Here is a 19,001-nt window from a genome sequence, read left to right as displayed (position 1 = left end):
CCCGGCAAATTGCAAAACGCCGTGTCATACAAATCTTCTGTCTTGTCTCGTCCCCTGGCCTTCGCGGCTTTTTGCAAGCACAACCCTATTCAAAGTCTCCTATCCCCGTCACTGAGTCTTACCTCGTACTTCCGATCTCCGCCGCGGCTCTGTTCAAATCATGACGTCGGCTCCAGGATCAGCGCCAGATTTCGAACGCCAACAGCCAACCGCCACACCAAGCAAGAAACGCCGCCGGCCAGCACTGTCTTGCGAGCAGTGCAGGCAGCGCAAAATTCGCTGTGATCGGAATCTACCTTGCAAGAGCTGCATCAAGCTTAAGATCCAATCTTGCACCTACGTAGCAACGCATATTCCTAAATCTCGGGCAAGGGGAATCGTTAGTCAGTGTCATGATGTTGGCTCAGCAGGGCCGGTCTTGGTCCCGGGACGGTCGGCAACAGTCGGTGATCATGCAGGGAGTTGGATGGCCGATTCTCCTCCGTCGGGAACGCCCCTCAGACATCTGGCTCCTGGCCCGGCAGCATGCCCTGGAATGGAAAGCCCAACAGAACATGCGCTCACGGCAAGGATTCAAGAGCTTGAGCGAAAGCTTGAAGATGCGCACCAGGGAACGTCGTTACCGAAAGACAAACTCTTAGATGACAGCAACAACAGCGGCGAATGGAGCGCTCCCATGAAAGGAACAAATGCCAAGATCCGGTTCTTTGGCCAAAGCCACTGGATGAATGGTCCAGACATGGTAAGTCTTAAGTCTTGCCTTTGTGGCCTTATGATGCAAATAATTGCGAGTACGAAAACTGACCTTCTGCAGTTCCCAGACGTCCTCTCTACACTCATTAATGCCGAAGCCAAAAGGATAGGACCCTATCGCAACTTCATCAAATGCAAGACTCTTGCCCGCACTATCAAAGAACACCGAGCTGACCCTGTCTCCTCGACCACCTTGGGCGAGACTGTTCCTGCGAAAGCTCTCGCTGATCAACTGGTGGATGCCTACTTCTGCAACTTTGAAGGCGCCATACGCATTCTCCATGTGCCCACCTTCCGCGCAGAGTACGAACGGTACTGGCTGAATCCCGCGACAGCGAACGTGGCCTTTGTCATACAGATGCAATTATGCATGGCCCTGGGGGCATCTGTCCACGATGATGTTTTTTCTCTACGTGCGACAGCTGTAAAGTGGGTGTGCGAGGCACAGCTATGGCTTATATTGCCCCCAGAGAAGAGTAGGATGACGATTGTGGGCATCCAGATTCTGTGCTTGCTCTCTATCTGCAAGGCTGCCTGCGCCGTTGGTCAGGATCTGGGATGGGTCACGTCGGGATGTATTGTGCGGCGAGCCATCTGCATGGGTTTGCACCGGGACCCGAGCCAACTAGCAAAGATGACGGTGTATCGAGCTGAGATGCGGCGCCGCTTATGGGCCACCATCCTCGAACTCAACTTGCAGGCGTCCTTTGACGCTGGCAACCCGCCGTTGATATCTCCAAAGCATTACGATGTTCTCTTACCTGCAAATCTCAACGACGATCAGCTCACAGATGAAGCCGACCACAGGACTGCGGCGATTGACAAGTCAGATGAGCTCACAGACATGTCGGCCCAGCTGCTATTGCTAAGGTCGCACCCTCTCAGACGTGAGATCATCAGACATGTCACCGAGTCCCGAGGAAAGAACTCGTATCCAGAAACCTTGCGACTCAGCTCTGAGCTCACAAAGGCCTGTCACTCTATGACCAAAGACCTGGTTATTCTGACAGAAGCACAGAAACGAGCTCCTCGGGCGATAGCCAATCAGTTTCACTGCAGATTTATCCAACTCATGGTCTACCGCTGCTTTGCTCCTCTCCATCAGCCAATGCTACGGCTTGCGCCCAACGATCCTACCGTGTACTACTCTCGCAAGGTCTTGCTCGACTCTTCCCTCGAGATCATCGAGATATGCAACCTGTCTCGTCCGCGGAGTACTGCAGACGCACGCGGATTGATTGACACGGCGACCGCGTTCGACCGCCTAATCGTCACCGGCTCAGGGTTCTTTCGAGTCGTACCCCTGCAAGCGATTCTATCGATCGGGATGGAGTTTGTGCACATCAAAGAAGAAGAAGAGCGTGACCTGCTTGCCACGATGCGTCCCAAGGCTAGCAATGAACTCCGTCCCATTATCGAAGCATCAATAGATTGGGCCGGACGACGCATCAGGGCCGGCGAGACAACCATCAAGATCTATTGCTTGACCTCCGCGGGACTAGTGCTGGCAGACGGCATCGACAAGGGGCTTTCTTCGGAGCAGATTCAGCAATCAGTCTTCGAGTCCGGCGAGGAGAGTAGTATCCAGTGCTGGGAGTACCTCAAGGAAGTAGCCGACCGTGACGGAGTAAAGATCAACGAGGATGATGGGTCTCCCGCAAAGGTCGAGGTGCCAGCCGACACAATGGACTTCACGTTTGATTGGTTCGGGGGTTTTGGCTGGGACGCGGTGGGCGAATGGTCGTTCGAGGTGTGATTTGTGGTAGATGTAAAGATCTACTACTCAGTGCTGTCAGGTCGATTCACGACTGTCATGCCCCAAGCAATACTAAAGGCCATTTAAGAACAGCAACTGCCAAGTTCGTTGACGAAAAGAAGCTGTGGGATTGTTGGGATCTGCAGGAATATGGGGTTCGACGTTGATCGAAAAGCAATTGCTTGTTTTGTTCTGCCCGAGCATCACAGGGCAGCAATGTCGATCACGTCACTAGCCTGCGACCGCTGACAACACTCACCGAGAATAAAAAGACAGTTCTCCTGAAGATCGCCGTGGCTATCTTGAATGCGATCAGTGCCAAAAGGAGAGACCTGAAGACCCACTGGTGTTCGGGCGCCGCGGGACACTTCCAAGCCAAGCGGGCGTCATAATAGTTGACGGAAGCTCATCAGGAGCTACCTCAACGTTAACAGTCAATATCCTTGTTCTATCCTTGCCCCGGAACTTGGAAGGGCTATCCCACTACCTAAAACCGATGGGCTTGATAGATACGCAAGTACTTCTGTTACCAGTCCATCAACTAATCTGGCCATCACTTGCAAGCCTTCTCTGTACCACGGCTGATCCGCACACTGAGTGTGGTATGTGCGTTGTGCAATCATGATGACGGCGGACCATGACCGTGAGCTTCAGCGGGTGCCACTCGACTGAGTGTGAGGGGGACTTGGTATTTCCCGAATGGGTGGTGCCGCCAGTGAATGCTACAGCATGGCTTGGCAGCATCAAAAACTTGCATATTGAACGTCGTTTTGCATGCCTGCTGCTCGGCACTGCCCGGCGATCCGGCTGGTCGGCAAATGCGGTCATGCCAAGAGGGGCTGGACCGTGGTGATGACGGACGCCTAGACTGGCGATTCCTACTGATAAGGAACCGTTGGTTTCCTGCTCCTAAAGTGCTTATTAACCTGGAGCCTTGCCGCGGCCTGGCAAAGGGAGGGCTTGTGTGAAGTAGAGGAGGGCGTGTCTTTCTCCGCCACGAGCGCTTCCATCACAGACTCTTTGCGAGATTGCAGTGGCATGTTGCAGCATCATTCCGAAATTTTTGCACGGACAGCCGGCACGAGCACGATAACCACCAGGGCGAATCACTACAGAAGAAGCAGCATCATGTGCGGCGTGATGAGGGTGCTTGTGCAGGAGGCGGTCGAGCTGTGGGATGCTATGCTGTACGGTGTTGGGAGTGTCTATTACAAAGCAAAGGGCGACAGCCATCCGTCGACTGTTCGCGCGGCGTAGGCTGCAAACACCATCAATCCAATGATGGGACAAACGGGACACCGGGACGAGGGAACAAGGGAACAAACGCATGGCACGCACAAGCCTCGATGCTGTTCGACGACGGCTTCCCAATCCATTCCATTCCATCCCAGCGAGAGGGAATCGGACGGCAATGAGACAGCGACACGGACAGTGCGGGAGGGGCGCACATGACAGGTTGCTGGCTGCTGAGGGACAGCATTCTTCCTCTTCCCCTTTGGGTCTTTGGTATGGACGGACGGACAGTTCCTCTGCTTGCCTTAACTATGGAGTAGAAGCCTTGGAAGGGACCTCAAACACCACGAAACAGCGTGTGTCGTGGAATCGATGGCCGGAAGCCAGGGGTCCCAGGGGTTCCGAGCGTCGCGCGACCGAGTTCTTCACTTCTCCACGGACGGTGTTTCTGCGGTGCGGAAAGAGTGGAGAGAAGAAGGCCCCCCCATGGTGCTAAGCTCAAACAGGCGCCGCTAAAAACTCTCCATTGCTGCGATTTGAGCTATGCCCTGGGATACGAGGAGAGCATTCGTTGCTGGAGGAGGGGATGACGCGCGTTCTTCAGATGGGCATTTTTCTCCCTTGCACGTACTTTACGTACCAAAGCAAGCGGCCCCTCTCAGTGGCACAGACCTGGGAGAAGAGGAGAGGAGGCAATCGGCTGCCGGCACCAAAAAGCTTGTTTCTCCTCTCTAGATCTATTCTTGGCACATCTTTGCGGGAAATAATCTGTCGTCAATCAAAATGACAGCGGGCTGGCGTGGTCGTGATGGTGGAGGTTTGGCCAGGACTCGCGCGCCGTTCTGAGATTTCAATCTGAATCTGGCAGGGTGGTGGTGGTCTGGAGTGTCTGGGGGGTGCAAGCTTGGGGCTGTTCGATCTGGATATGCCCGTAAGTTACAGGACGGGCTTGGCATCAACCACCAAAATATCCATTTTCTTGATTTTCATATATAGGCCTGTAGCAGAACCATACACCCAGCGAAGAGCTGTTTACTTGCGACGTCACGAGAGCAACAAATACAGGAGACAGGATGTTCATCATGATAGGCCTCGTCGTATCTGGTCACTAGTGCTGGCGTCACTGGGAGAACAATGCTTCATTGTTCGCCTTTGATTAGGTAGTGCCTCCAGGGCTCCCCGACTTTCCATTTTTATCCCCACTAGCCCCGTAGCTCCTCCCTAAACAGCGCCTGAGCCCGAAAAGGGGAATTCTGATCACTGGCACGTAAGGTATGAGGCATGCGAGTATGGACCCATCCAGCGCTATCCCCTGGCAAGCCTGGGCGGGTGGAATGTGTCTCTTTTCTGCATCTGGAGCACATGTTGCCAAGAGATATTTGGATGTGCAAAAAGCATGGAGTCGTCAGCGATCTGGGCGAGTGGAGCACTCGAGGCGGTACTTGTACAATTCTTGTAGGTAGTTGAGAGCAGCGGTCTGTCCTGCAGGCTTCACCGAGAGAGTCCTGGGAGGCCCGTCTTGGGAGTACTGATGGGCCAAGGCCGCACCCTGATGCCCCAAGAGCACCCAAGAGCACCCAAGACGGCGGGAGAAATGAGAGTAGGCTGGGCGCAATTATCGGCCATATCAACTTGAAGAGTCCAGAAGCAGAGTCGCCGGGCTTACCAAAGCTTACTTGCTTAAGTAATTGATGCTCGCCGTAAAAAGGGTACATGAATATGCGACTATTTTCTCACACGCTCGCATGTAGCCGACGATATACTTATACGAGCTTCCAACCTGCATCAAATGGGAAGGTCGCGGTTGTAAGATGATATGGCACAATAGTCGGTACAGTTGATGGTGGTGGTGTGAATGGCGCTGGCCTGCCTTGAGGCGAGATTGTATGTGGATACATGGTGGGCTCTGGACCGGTACAAGATGGACCCGGCTATTGGCCACTCATTTCGCGGGTAGCAGCGCACGTACCACACCACCCTGCACGCTGCGCCACTGCATCAAATCTCCCCTGGAACCACAGGGGAGTAGGGGCACCAAACAGCACCAGCACCAGCAACACCAGCATCAGGACGGGACCCAGGGCAACAACGGCTTCGTCATCCCCTGACGACCTCGGGAGGTCAAGCACTGAGACCCCTGGCGGCCCCAAGGCCCCTAACCAGAAGATCGCCCACTAAAATACCGACCTTTACTGGATCCCACTGCCAGATCGGGCAGGGGCCCCTGCTGCAGCCAATGGCCAGCACGCCTCGCCCATCTTTTATCACCCCCTTCCTCCGCCGTCTCGAACCTCTTCGCCTCCTCTGTCTCTTGAAACTCCAAAACATTCTATCCGGTCATTTGTTCCCCTTTTTTCCAATTATCCCAATTGCTTGTTGTTGCGTGCGTGGGAAGGCCATTCTCCTTCTCGCTGCGCCCTATTCTCTTTCAGACTCTCGTTGAATATCTGGATTTTTTTATTAACCACCCAAAACCCGCTGTATCCGTCCGGCCCCATCCGCGTCGATACTTCGAAACCGACCCCCGTCACTCCCCGTTCCACGCGTCATTCCAGTCGGGCCTCGGATCAATTCCACGAACCTGCGCTTAGTGTCAACGTGTGTGCCAGTCTTTTACGGCCTCGCAACTGTACAAAACCGTCCCGCCGCCACCAGCCCCGAGACATCTCTGTCCAGCTCCCTTTTCGCTTTCTACAATCCACACTCTAGAAGTTCCGTTTGATCCGTCAAGATGGGCTTCCGAACGCTGTCCGCAGCTGTCGCTTCCATGCTCTTTATGAGCCAGGCTAACGCCGCCCTCGACCCCATCATCATGAAGGTAAGCGCGATTTCCGGACTTCCGCACCACGTTGGGAATCATGTTGGATCGGGACCGCGGGTTCCCTCGGGTTTCGAATCTGGGCCAGCCGACGGTTGCTGACCACACTTTTTGCAGGGTACCAAGTTCTTCTTCGAGAACGGCACGCAGTTCTTCATCCGGGGTGTCGCTTACCAGCAGGGCGTCGGTGCCGCCGGCTCGACGAATGCCTCGGCCCCCTACGACGACCCCCTCGCCGACATCAACCGCTGCAAGCAGGATGTCCCCATCCTGGCCGGCCTGAGGACCAACGCCATCCGGACGTATGCCATCGATCCCACCAAGGACCACAGCGCCTGCATGAAACTGCTCGACGACGCTGGCATCTACGTCGTTTCCGACCTGAGCGAGCCCTCCCTGTCCATCAACCGCGACAACCCCTCGTGGAACGTCGAGCTGCTCGACCGCTACAAGGCCGTCGTCGACGAGATGAGCAAGTACTCCAACGTCATCGGCTTCTTCGCCGGTAACGAGGTCTCCAACAACAAGACCAACACGGGCGCCTCGGCCTACGTCAAGGCCGCCGTCCGTGACACCAAGGCCTACATCAAGTCCAAGGGCGGCCGCTGGATGGGTGTTGGCTACGCCGCCAACGACGACGTCGATATCCGCACCGAGATTGCTCACTACTTCAACTGCGGCAACCAGAGCAATGCCATCGACTTCTGGGGCTACAACATCTACTCGTGGTGCGGCCACTCCTCCTTCCAGCAGTCCGGCTACGCCGACCAGGTCAAGTTCTTCAGCAACTACTCGGTCCCCGTCTTCTTCGCCGAGTACGGCTGCAACACCCAGGGTGGTGCCAACGGCCGTATCTGGGAGGAGACTACTGCCCTGTACTCCAACGAGATGACTGGCGTCATCTCGGGCGGTATCGTCTACGAGTACTTCCAGGAGGTCCACGACTATGGTATGCGTCCCACCTCTACTCTACTCTTCTATCTTGGTAATGAAGTATCTGAACTAACACAACTTGTGCGCCACAGGTCTGGTCACGCTCGGCAGCAACGGTCAGGCTACCACCATGAAGAACTACAACGCTCTCAAGACCGTCATCGCCTCGGTTAACCCCAGCTCGACCGCCATGTCCGCCTACAACCCCACCAACAGCCCCGCCGCCTGCCCGCCCCTGAACGCCGACTGGCAGGCCAACGCGAACCTGCCCCCGACCCCGGACAAGTCCACCTGCGACTGCATGGAGAGCAACGTGCGGTGCACCGTCTCCTCGAGCGTCGACGAGAAGGACTACGGCAAGCTGTTCGGCCTCGTCTGCGGCCTCAAGGGCAACCCCTGCGCCGGCATCAACGGCAACACCACGACGGGCGTCTACGGCGCCTTCTCCATGTGCAGCCCCAAGCAGAAGCTCGCCTTCGCGCTCGACTCGTACTACCAGTCCCAGGGCTCCGCCAAGGACGCCTGCGACTTCAAGGGCCAGGCCAACCTCGTCACGCCCAAGGGCGCCGCCTCGAGCTGCTCCGCCCTGCTGTCCTCGGCCAGCGCCTCCAACAGCTTCGCCGCCACGGCCACGGCCGCCAAGACGGGCGGCGCCTCCGGCGGCGCCCAGGGCACCAAGAACGTCGCTGCCCCCGTCCCCATCCAGAACGCCTTCACTATTGGCCAGGTCGCCGTCGGCATGTACGTCCTCGTCGCTATGGCTACCGGTGCTGGTATGATGATCCTGTAAAGGTAGCAAGTGGGATCTTAATGGGAATAGAGAAAAGAGGGAGATGTATAATGTGGAGGGAGGGGATGAAAAGATGGGTTGATGGAGTCTACATGGTGTTGTCTTTTCTGTGTATGTGTGTGAAAGTGTCTTAGATGTGGAGGGGGGAGCCACCAACCCTCCCTTCGTGGATAGAAAGTATGAATTCGGGCATTTGCATCCTCATGTGCGTGTTTTCCTTCATTTACACTTTCTCTTCCCCGTGGGCTGGCTGTATGTCGTGTGGTTTTCTCTGGTTTCGTCTCGGTTTTGACGACATGGCATGCTTTTTTATATTGTAGCATCGTTGTAATTAGCTTTTTTTATAAATGTGAAATGGAAAGAATGATGGGGATCTGTACTAGATGTCCTTGAGACTGTTGGTGCATGTGATCGTGACTTTTGTTTGATGAGTTGCGAATCCTTTGATGATGCCAAGAACTCCGTTGACAAGACATCCATCACCGATGTCTTTCACATGTGGTGACAGTGGAGTGCTACACCGAGAAAATGGGATTCCTTGGATAACTAGAACAGGGTCCCTGCCTATCAACCCTTGCTCAATGTTCCCCCAATACCAGGACTCATAGAACTCACAGACAATACATAGGTTGGAACAGAATCCTCATTTGTTCGCGACCCAATACCGCAAAACGTCGGCAAATACTGCAACTACCGGACATCCGTCGCCATTGCTGTCAAGTGGCGGACCATCAAAACCGCGGATGACAAACTCGTCCGGATTTGGCCATGTTACATCCGAAATAAGCCCACTGAAGGTGGGATGTGATGATACCCGGCCTACGGACGGACGTAAGATGGGAGCTGGATAGGCTATTGGGACAAGCCCCTGCTGTCAGCTCTTCTGTATGTACAGCGTCGAGCATGTTTTTTTTTGTTTTCTTGATTCAGGATCCTCGTGCTGCCAGTTGGCATTGGCTGCCATATGTTCACCAACTTTCTGTCTCGTTCTATTGAGGATGTTGTCTTGTCCACGAAGGAAGGGGGGGACCACACCCTTTGCCCACTCTCCGCGATCCAAGTGCTTACACAAGCCGGCCCTGCACAAATAATGTTTATTAAGACTCATAATCCAGACCATGCATTTCCCAGGATCGCCCCTCCGGCACTAGAACAAGCAGCCTACCAATGCTAGTGCAACAGGATGTAAGAAAGTAGTGTCGTCGCGAGGGATATGGAGCCCAACCCTCGTTTCAGGAGAGATGGAGCATGAGAGCAAATGAATAATTACACAAGCCCGTTTCCTTTCTTTGTCGTCCCATCTTGATGGCGCGGGTGGTCGAAAGGATTATTATTTCCTCTCATCGGCGTCTCCTCTTCCCCGGCTCCTGCGCGAGACGAAAAGTTAGACACTGCTCCCCCATCTCACATTCACTCATCCACCAGTAACAGCAACCATGTCATCCAAAGATTCTGACGCCAACACGCCTGCCGCCGCCGCACCACGGCGCGGCTTCCGCGCAGTCATCGTCGGCGGCGGGCCCGTCGGCCTCGGGCTGGCGCACATGCTCGACCGCGCCGGGATAGACTACGTGCTGCTCGAGCGCCGGCCCACCGTGCTCGAGGAGTCCGGGTTCGGGCTCGCGTTCTACCCGCACGGCGTGCGCCTGCTGGACCAGCTCGGCATGCTCGACGAGGCGCGGCGGCTGTACCTGCCCATGCGGGACAAGACGACCTTTGCGCCGGACGGGCGGGAGAGGTGCTACAATCGGCTGTACGAGTCTATGGAGGAGTGGTGAGTTTCTGGAAGTTTCCTTTTGTTCTTTGGTGGGTACGTGTACGTGTGTCTGTAGGTGGAGGGGAGGAATATCCGGAGGGATGATGTTGTTTGGGTGGAAACGTGTTCGGCTCGTTTACTTTCGGGACAAATGTCTCTGGCTGACACTGCCCTGTGCAAACTTGTCTCCAGCCACGGCCACCCCTGGATGCTCCTCAAGAGACAAGACGTCCTGCGGATGCTCTACGAGCGCCTGCCGGACCGCAACTCCAAGGTCCTGACCGGCAAAAAGGTCGTAGCCATCGACTCTCGCGACGACGGCGTCGCCATCCGGTGCTCCGACGGCTCCGTGATAGAGGGCAGCTTCATCGCCGCCTGCGACGGCGTGCACAGCCCCATACGAGGGATGATGGGCGAGCTCGATGATCCCAAGGACAACACGACAAAAAGGAAGACGAAGAAGAAGAAGTCCGTCATGACGGCCTCCTATCAGCTCCTCGTGGGCCACCTCGACCCCATCCCGGACATGCCGCGGAACCACCTGCACGAGGTCCACGGCAAGGCCGGCTTCAGCATGCAGATCTTCATGTTCGACACGGAAGGGTGGTTCCTCGCCTACCGGCGCCTGGACCCGACGCCACCGGCGGACACGTACGTGCGGTACACGGACGCCGACGCCGAGGCCTTCGCGCGGGACATCATGGACCGCCCCGTGGGCGAGGGCAGGACGTTCGCGGACCTGTGGAAGGCGCGCCGGTGGGTGCGGCTCGTGGCGACGGAGGAGGGCGCCGTTCGGGGCCCCTGGCACCGCGGCCGGGTCGTGCTGGTCGGGGACTCGGCGTGCAAGATGACGCCCAACGCGGGGCTGAGCGCGAACCAGGGGTGGCAGGGGGCCGCGGCGCTGACGAACGGGCTGCGGGGCTTACTGCTGAGCAGGAGGTGCAGCAGAGGGAACAAAGAGGAGGAGGGGGGTAGTGGGGAGCCGGACACGGCGGCCCTCGAGGCCGTGTTCCGGGGGTACCGGGCGGCGACGCTGGATATGGCGAAGGGCAGCGCGCGGACGTCTGCGCTGTACATCCGCACCACGAGCTGGCATAGTCCCCTGTACCGGGTTGTGGACTGGCTCGTGCCCAAGCTGGGCGGGGACGAGAGGTCGTTCAAGATCTTTACGGCGCCGGTGGTCAGGCAGGGTCTGTTGCTGGACTGGTTGCCCGAGCCTGGGTACAAGGCTGGTACGGTGGAGTGGGTGAACAAGGCCAGGGTGCAGCAGAAGACTGTGGAGGGGCCGATGGGGGAGGAAGGGGGCGTAAGATAATGGGTTGCTGGTGGGAGGGTGTTGCAGGTGATGACGGTATTCAGGGGTAGGATGGAAGGAGGAAGGATATTCTGTCGGGCAACGTTCCCCAGGGCTTGGCCTCTGTGTAGTTCTGTCATGTGCATCCCAGCACGGTGCGCCTAAATAGACCACAATTCCAGTATAAGAGCTAGCTTCATCAGTTAGATATGCATCTTTGGTAGCAAAGGCCCCCGAACCTTTGTGGTCAAACTAAGTGGTATTTCAAATTGAGTCGAGCAGTATTTCAAATACTTGCATCCTTCATTGGAGAGGGGAAAACTTCGATAACCATGCCGTTGTGATTCGCTGCCCTGTGTTCGCGTCGAGCAGTATCGGGTCGTCGGCGTAAGCTGTGGTTACATGGGGCATGCGAGCTGGTCGCTACGTGCATTTTATCAGGGCATGGGATTGGTCCTTTCGTCAAAGTCTCATTTGGCCCCTTGGCTTCCGGTGAAGGAATATGATCACCAGCATCCACAAGCTGAGACTTAAACGGCTGACATGCCACGCATGGAACTCGCTGTCTTCCAGACTCCTTCTTTTGTTTAGATGTCATCTCCATGCACAGTAGTTCAAGACCTCCCGCAGGTATGCGGCTCTTCGTCACTGTCTTCGCTTTCCTATCTTATTCTCTGGCAGATCTGGCAGATATCCCCTGCTATCGAGTCAGTGGCCTCCGAGCACATCCAGATTGGAAGTCATGCACGAGTGATGCGGCCTCGCAGTGTTGTTCCAAAAATGACTACTGTCTTTCGAACGGGCTGTGTCTCAATGCAGGCGTCGATAACAGCTTCTCAACCCAGGGTTGTACAGATCCGGAGTGGAAAAGACCCTGCCAGTTGTACTGCAACATATCGTTTTCAGGTACAATCCACCCTTATGTCTTTGCCCAACGTCTCTGACGGCGCCCCACGATAGATCCCAACGGCTACATACGGCTCTGGCTATGCGACTTGCAAGGCCCGAACAGAAGCAGGTACTGCTGTGGAGACTCACCCAGCTGCTGTCAGAACTCCTCGAGCCTGATTTCGAATGTGCCCAGGTTCTCGTCAGTCTACAAGGCGCAAGGTGCCCTTCCCAGCACAAGCCCTACTTCAGTCATTGGGCCTACCACCACGGTCTGGGTGACAAGCCCTGCACTCTCGACAGGCCCTGCCACCTCAACTGCACAACCCAAAGGGCAGAGTGGCTCGGCTACCGATACGAGGAATCTCGAGATAGGGCTCGGGGTCGGAATACCGCTAGGGTTATTACTCGTGGCGGCGTTGGCTTTCATCAGCTTCCAGATGAGGAAGACAGCTCGAGCAACGACTACCCCGGGAATTCAACCTATAGAAAACCAACCCCACAAGAGCCCGCTACAGCATTCTCAAGTGATTCCTCGATCCGAGCTACCTAATCTGCAGCGTTCCCAAGTGTTCCCTCGATACGAGCTGCCCCAGGAACCGTGATGGGCTCACTGCGATGCCAACTTACGAAGTTGGTGGCACGATTCGACTTGTAACCAGTGCTCTGTGATAGAGCTTGCGATCAAGATTACCTCGATGAAAAAGGGTTTAGGACTAGGAGATATGGGGCACTGAATCTCGACCTTGGGGAACTTGACTACAGAATGAGCCCGAATAGGGAAAATATTATCTATGTCCTAAAAGTTAGATCGGGTTGAGGAAACTCTATGCATCCAACTAGAGTAAGGGATGGAGGGGACGAACTCTCCAATCCCTAGTCTAGTGTGTGGAACGCTCTGCTTGATGGGATGTTCTGGACTGATCGTATGGAACAAAGATGAAAGTTATGATCTTAGTTCTCAGTCCAAGTAGTTCTCGAAGCTCTGGCTCTTGGCTGAAGGTTATCCTAGTGGAGTAATATACATATTAAAGCGCCATGAATTTGGTGATGACACAGGAGCACTGTGATTGCTGACTCCATGTAATTCAGCCGAGATGTTGACACCATTCGTCGGTGAGCTGTATGTGGTTAGCGATGACATTATCGTTCAGCAGTTCGAACTCCACACAAGTCTTCCAGCTAGCATTGCCATCGCCACGACTACTCTCGGAAGTTGCCATGGACATGACTGTTACCAGCTTGAAATCTACCCGGAGAATTCCGTCCGCGAAACTGCCAAGCGTGGAACATCTAGCTCGGTGAAAATGCCAATACCACGCCTCGAAAAGGACCGAATGGGTGTTTACCATCTTATCATTGATTAGCTTAAGTCAGCCAATAAGTTTGTGTCTTTTCAGGTCCCTTTTCTCCGAATACACGGCTTTCTCCTTGGTGCATCACAGGGACGGTGCAGTAGAGGCAACCGGGGCGCCCGATCGCGGAGAGAACGGTCAATGCACGCCTCAGGCTGGGGTAAGGCGTGCTACAGCCTTGTGGGCTAGCTCAATCGGACCGAAACCCCATGTGGTTGTTCATGGTGACTGATTGGCCAGCGCGAGCTGTCCCACGTCACCAGTTGCTCCCGCAGTGCGGTCGTTCCATTGCCCCGGGATTGTGTCATATCTGATGCGTGTATTTGGCGGGGTAGCTAGAGATCGAAATTGTTTCTAGAAGATCTAGAGAACATTTAAGGTTGCCAGATCCCGCAGTCTGGGACCAATGATATGGAGTCCTTGAGTCAAGATGCACAGACTGCTCACCGAGCCTCATGAGAATAGAGTTTCAGGCTCCATGTGCTTTCCTGCTGTAGCCAGTAGAATTACACAAACGTCTGACTCGAGATACATTACCTGCCGCCCTACACGTGCTGGCACGCGACAGAATTCAAAGCTATGAGCTGTTGCCATGCTACGATCAAAAGAGACACCGATACTTGCAGAGTTGAAGCAATCCAAAGACTGGGAAGTTGGATGAAGGCATTCAGTACAAAATCTTCGAGGCAATGAAGCAGACCTCAACTATAAAAATGAGCGATATTCCTCCCCAAGGAGACTGGATTTACACACTCGGCATCAGTATCAAAAACATCCTCAATCCTTCAAAGACTTTACGGCACTTAATCACTTAGCGGTTCAAATAAGCCTGCTATCCATCCACCATGGTTGTGAGTGATACACTTTGCAATTTACAATGCATACACTGACGATAGATCTGCCCATCAATAGTACTCTGTCGACCTTTTTGCCACCAACCTTAGCCCCTGGGACTGGGTCCCAACTTGGCAGCAAACGGTCGTATCTCATGGCTACAACACATACGCTCCCCAGGTGATTGTGTCGGGCCAGGCTGATGGGAAGGCTGGTGTGTTCGAAGCCGCAAGGGGCACCTGGACTGGCACCACGGGCGCGTCTGTCTATGATTGGCCCGGAGATGGCACCAATATCGTTCTTCTGATCGACATGCCTTATGTCGGCGACAACTCTTGCCGGGTATGCTGCATCTGGCCCCCCTCCTCCCCCAACTCTTCGTCCATTACGTGTCTAGAGAGAGAGAGAGAGGTCAAGGAGACCAACTGACTCTGATGCGCTTAGACCGCTTTCTTGCCTAAGGACTTTTTCTATCCCTCGGACGATCAGGGGTGGAACTGGGATCCGAATGGCAACACGGAGGACATGGTAAACAAGTTTGCAAACAGAAACTACGGCAATACACAGGCCAAGGGCCTCGATGGAAAGTACTATGAAGTAAGCCAAAGTCGCGTCTCTTCACCATTGCCGGTCGAGGGTCCTGTCTAACACTGTTCACCAGTTGTCTTGCGTGATCAGCCAAGGAACACAAGTCGATGCCCACTTTACCATGCAACCCGTCGCCAATAGCACTACCAAGTAGTGGATAGGTTAGCTTTGGATGGGGTGCCTTTGGCCCTGTTCAGTATATATGGGTAGGGTTTTGCTTTCCCGAGGAGTCTAGTCTTGCTCTCGTTGCTTTGGTACCTTTAGGAGTTTTGCAATTTAGTTGCTTTTGGGTTCGAAGTATTGGAGTTTGGGAGTATTGAGGTGCTGGAGTATTGGAGTTTTGAACTTTGCAGTCTGTTTTACAGTTTGAATATACAATTGTTTCCTTGAAATATTTTTATATCTTGAATTTTAAGAGCACGAGTATCAGTGCCGCGGACGCATAATCCTAAGCAAATGGGGGCATCCAGGGTGCTGCCTGCACAACACTTTGTAGCTTTGTGTGATAGTCCAGCACCAAGTCAGGTCCAAGGTCGTCATAGTTCCATACTGCTTCTATGAGGCCTTGTACTCGATCCAGGTGACCAGTTCCTGACTCTTTCTTTGATTTTGAGACGATTTGCAGAACAGTAATTCGTTGCGGGTCGGTCAGGGCTTCGCATGCGATGATGAATAGTGGCCAAGGCGTTTCGCAGGATTGCAAATTGCTCATCATCCTGAGACCCTCGTTGACCAGAGCTTGGTGGGCCGGCTCTGTTCCGTCGTAGCCAAGTGCTGCGCGGTTCAGGTAGATCAGCGCTGCAAGGCAGTGAAGTGCGGTAGTTCGTGACGAAGACTGTACTTCTTCCACAGGACCTGAAGGTAGGAATGTCGAAAGCTCGCTCCGTAATTGCGATCCTAGACCTAGCAATCTCTGACGATCGGATGTTGAAGTGTTATGCCTGTAGGTAACCTCGAATATTTCCCATATGCTGTCCAAGACATTTGACGAGCAGCCGATTGTCACCGGTACCTGAATGCGAGTTGTGTTAAGAAATGCCTTCAAAGACTTGTATTGTGGCATGAGTAGCTTACGTTCTGAACTGCTGGCTCTTCAGAAGACTCTCTCAGATTCAAAGCCATCTTTCTACGGCAGCGTTCAATACGAGAATCTCTGGTCCAGTATATCTGCCCGAACTGAGCCATGGTTTCGTGATAGTAAACCCAGTTCATAAGACTTTCCCGGCTCTCAGAACTGAGGCCATGGGCAGCCATCTTGGACTGTAGGATCTGTTTGACCCCACACAAGTACACAGCCCAGCCGGTCGACGTCGATGCTTGTATAGTCTACGTTGCGATCAACTGCTTGTTCAATGAAGAGATCTCAGGGGGGGCTACCTCGTATAGATAGAGAAGCATGCTGGAAGCGAGATTGCTGATAGCTACCACAACCGAGCTTTCCGGGTCCAGCGAGACACGAAGGAAGGATGTCGCTCTTAGCTTGTAAACCGAAGCCTGCTGATAGGCCCCCAAATACAGACATGAGAGTGCCATAAGGCTGTTTAAGACTGCTTTTGATGAGGGCGAAGAGTCCAAGAGACTTATGTTGAGCAGGAGACGATTCAGGGGCCCAAGTGGAGTTGTGAGGAGAAATCGGTGGCCATTTTGCGTGTCTTGAGAAACTGTTACTCCGGGGCCAGATAGAGATTGCAGGTTAATACTTACAGTAGTGAAGTAACTTGGACTCATCCTGGTCCACCAAGGAGAGTGATATGGATCGGGGTGGTGGTAAGTCGAAGAGCTTTTGTGGCGGCGCCGCTGTCCGATCCTCAATCATCAGCTTAGCACTCCAGCAGGAAATTGAGATGGTCTTACCTCTATTTCTTCCAGACACTATGCCATACCAAGAAGAGATGTGCCAGGAATGCATATTTACGAAAAATCGATTATGATAACGATTGGAGTGACGAGTCGTGCCCGTTCCATGGTGGGAAATGTTATTCGCCAGCATTGATCTCTTTCGGTCGCCGGGTTTTGGCCAGGACAGTCGGAGTCCGTAACCTTGGCATTGCCTATTCGTCCTGGCGCAGTTCAAACAGATAGGGGACCCTAGGTCACATCGAATTCGTCGATCTACAGAGACAGTCGATCGTCAGGAAGCTGCTGGCCTCAACACTTGGTCGGTACCCACCTCTGCAGGTCCCGCAGGCCCGCCTCCTTGGTCTCTGCGCTTTAGCCATAGGCGAATACTTCTCTTCCATGTCCGCCAGTGTATGTGTTTTCGGGGGTGCTGTACTATGTTCCAAGGAACAGCGTGGTCCGCAAAGATTGGCATCCGGGCAATGTCAAAGAAGGCCCGGTGGATTATTAATCGGACAGTCTAGGTTTCTGGAGAAGCTCCACAATGCCGCGGATTCTTGCCAGACTTAGAGCGTGATCCAATCACATTGCGCGTTTAGTTCCCAAGCTAACCCTGACTTGACCCGATACCGTGTTGCCCTCCTTCTCTGGCATTCTTGCTCTGCGGCTGACCATCTGATTAAGTGTTCGCATGAATTGCACAGGTATTTCATCCAATATTGCCAAGCGTATCCAGAAGGCTAGATCAATTACTAATATTCACGCCGGTCTCTCAGCCCCTCGCACGACTTCGGACTAAGAGACAAATCAAGTTGATGTAGGTATGCCATGGACAACATTTAAAAGGTCTGGATGCCCGGGAGGCGCCAGACTGGACATTCTACATCGGTCCATGTAGTTAAATTCGAGCTTGAGAATCTTCTCCTACACTCATCTTGAGACTTAAACGAGACGAGGCAGATCTCCAGCATGGGAGCACACTGGAACCCTTACCACGATGCGCCAGACTTGGCGGGGAAGGTCGCCGTCGTGACAGGTGCTAAGTACGCTCGGTCGAATGTTACGATAAGCTAGATCATGACACTGACCATACTCAACAGTGCAGGCATGGGTCTTTACACAGCACTACACCTGGCACTTCACGGAGCCAAAGTCTACATCGGCGCGAGGACAGAAGCGAAGGCCAACCAGGCAAGAGAGACGATCTTGTCCCTTCAGCCCAGTATTGCAGGAACTCGACTTCCATGGCTGCAACTGGACTTGAGCAAGCTTGGGAGTGTGATTGACGCTGTCGAAAAGTTGAAAAATACAGAGCATAAGATCGACATTCTCGGTATGACCGCCAAATCCTTTCATACACGCTTATAGGTTACTAACCGGTACTCTAAGTCAATAATGCAGGCGTGGCGACGAAAGATGTTGAACTGACGGATGCGGGCTGGGAGATGGCTATGGCAGTGAGGTAAAATTATACCTTGGTTGATAATACTACCTAAGTTTTCTAACGAGGCCATAGCCATGTCGGCCACTTCACTCTCACGAACGGCCTCTTGCCACTCTTAAAGAACGCCGCGAGCGAAAAGGGGGCGGATGTGCGGGTTGTAACCATCACATCCGGTGCCCACTCTTTGTTCTTCCCGTCGGATTATCAGTTCGACTTTTCGAACGCGGGCTTCCTCAGTGGGGAGATTCCTTACGAGCCTTGGAGGTACCGCTTTCTGCAAAAGCCATTGTTCAACATCAGCGCCATCCACTACGGCATGGTCAAGCTGGCGAACGTATTATTCGCGCAGGAGCTTCAACGCCGCTTCGATGACCTCGGCATACCGTTCACTTCGATGTCGGTGGATCCCGGAGCAGTCAAGAGCGATGGTGGGCTCGGTGTCTGGATCACGCCCCTCCAGCCGATCATGAAACGCCTCATGGCGACTCCTGACGAAGGGTCGTTCAACGCCCTCTTTGCCACTACTGCCTCGGAGGTTTGGCGAAAGCCGGAAGTCTACAAGGGAAGTTACCTGGTGCCTGTTGGAAGAGTCGGACAACCGCACACTGTGGTGAAGGACGAGAAACATCAGCGGGCTCTGTGGGAGACTACAACGAACGAGGTGAACAAGTACTTGAAGCAACATGGGCTTGCGCCTCTGAACGAACTCTGAAACCTGTT

The 19,001-nt window shown here is 54.1% G+C and overlaps 6 protein-coding genes across 6 annotated transcripts; 5 read left to right on the top strand and 1 right to left on the bottom strand.

The window, feature by feature from the left end:
• Nucleotides 1-160: 160 nt before the first annotated feature.
• Nucleotides 161-2,509, top strand: E0L32_009409 (uncharacterized protein; the record flags this gene model as incomplete). The annotated part of the gene is made up of 2 exons (XM_031144371.1): nucleotides 161-742; nucleotides 815-2,509. 2 exons carry the CDS (start codon nucleotides 161-163, stop codon nucleotides 2,507-2,509), a joined length of 2,277 nt encoding a protein of 758 aa, XP_030991076.1.
• A 3,964-nt stretch (nucleotides 2,510-6,473) lies between these two features.
• E0L32_009408 (uncharacterized protein) lies at nucleotides 6,474-8,283 on the top strand (the record flags this gene model as incomplete). Its single annotated transcript, XM_031144370.1, has 3 exons — nucleotides 6,474-6,560; nucleotides 6,678-7,545; nucleotides 7,586-8,283. The coding sequence occupies 3 exons, from the start codon at nucleotides 6,474-6,476 to the stop codon at nucleotides 8,281-8,283; spliced, it is 1,653 nt and encodes a 550-aa protein (XP_030991075.1).
• A 1,436-nt stretch (nucleotides 8,284-9,719) lies between these two features.
• Nucleotides 9,720-11,354, top strand: E0L32_009407 (uncharacterized protein; the record flags this gene model as incomplete). Its single annotated transcript, XM_031144369.1, has 2 exons — nucleotides 9,720-10,057; nucleotides 10,232-11,354. 2 exons carry the CDS (start codon nucleotides 9,720-9,722, stop codon nucleotides 11,352-11,354), a joined length of 1,461 nt encoding a protein of 486 aa, XP_030991074.1.
• Nucleotides 11,355-14,421: 3,067 nt separating this feature from the next.
• On the top strand, nucleotides 14,422-15,152 carry E0L32_009406 (uncharacterized protein; the record flags this gene model as incomplete). The annotated part of the gene is made up of 4 exons (XM_031144368.1): nucleotides 14,422-14,427; nucleotides 14,489-14,752; nucleotides 14,855-15,007; nucleotides 15,072-15,152. The coding sequence occupies 4 exons, from the start codon at nucleotides 14,422-14,424 to the stop codon at nucleotides 15,150-15,152; spliced, it is 504 nt and encodes a 167-aa protein (XP_030991073.1).
• Nucleotides 15,153-15,446: 294 nt separating this feature from the next.
• Nucleotides 15,447-16,252, bottom strand: E0L32_009405 (uncharacterized protein; the record flags this gene model as incomplete). Its single annotated transcript, XM_031144367.1, has 2 exons — nucleotides 15,447-16,010; nucleotides 16,073-16,252. 2 exons carry the CDS (start codon nucleotides 16,250-16,252, stop codon nucleotides 15,447-15,449), a joined length of 744 nt encoding a protein of 247 aa, XP_030991072.1.
• A 1,554-nt stretch (nucleotides 16,253-17,806) lies between these two features.
• On the top strand, nucleotides 17,807-18,993 carry E0L32_009404 (uncharacterized protein; the record flags this gene model as incomplete). The annotated part of the gene is made up of 4 exons (XM_031144365.1): nucleotides 17,807-17,880; nucleotides 17,938-18,170; nucleotides 18,227-18,299; nucleotides 18,354-18,993. The coding sequence occupies 4 exons, from the start codon at nucleotides 17,807-17,809 to the stop codon at nucleotides 18,991-18,993; spliced, it is 1,020 nt and encodes a 339-aa protein (XP_030991071.1).
• Between the last annotated feature and the right edge of the window lie 8 nt (nucleotides 18,994-19,001).

This window comes from Thyridium curvatum (genome assembly GCF_004353045.1).
Source record: "Thyridium curvatum strain D216 chromosome Unknown NODE_68_length_238363_cov_78.500886, whole genome shotgun sequence".
Lineage (NCBI taxonomy): Eukaryota > Fungi > Ascomycota > Sordariomycetes > Thyridiales > Thyridiaceae > Thyridium > Thyridium curvatum.
Note: the sequence above shows the minus strand (reverse complement) of the source record. Positions and strands in the feature narration are given on the sequence as shown.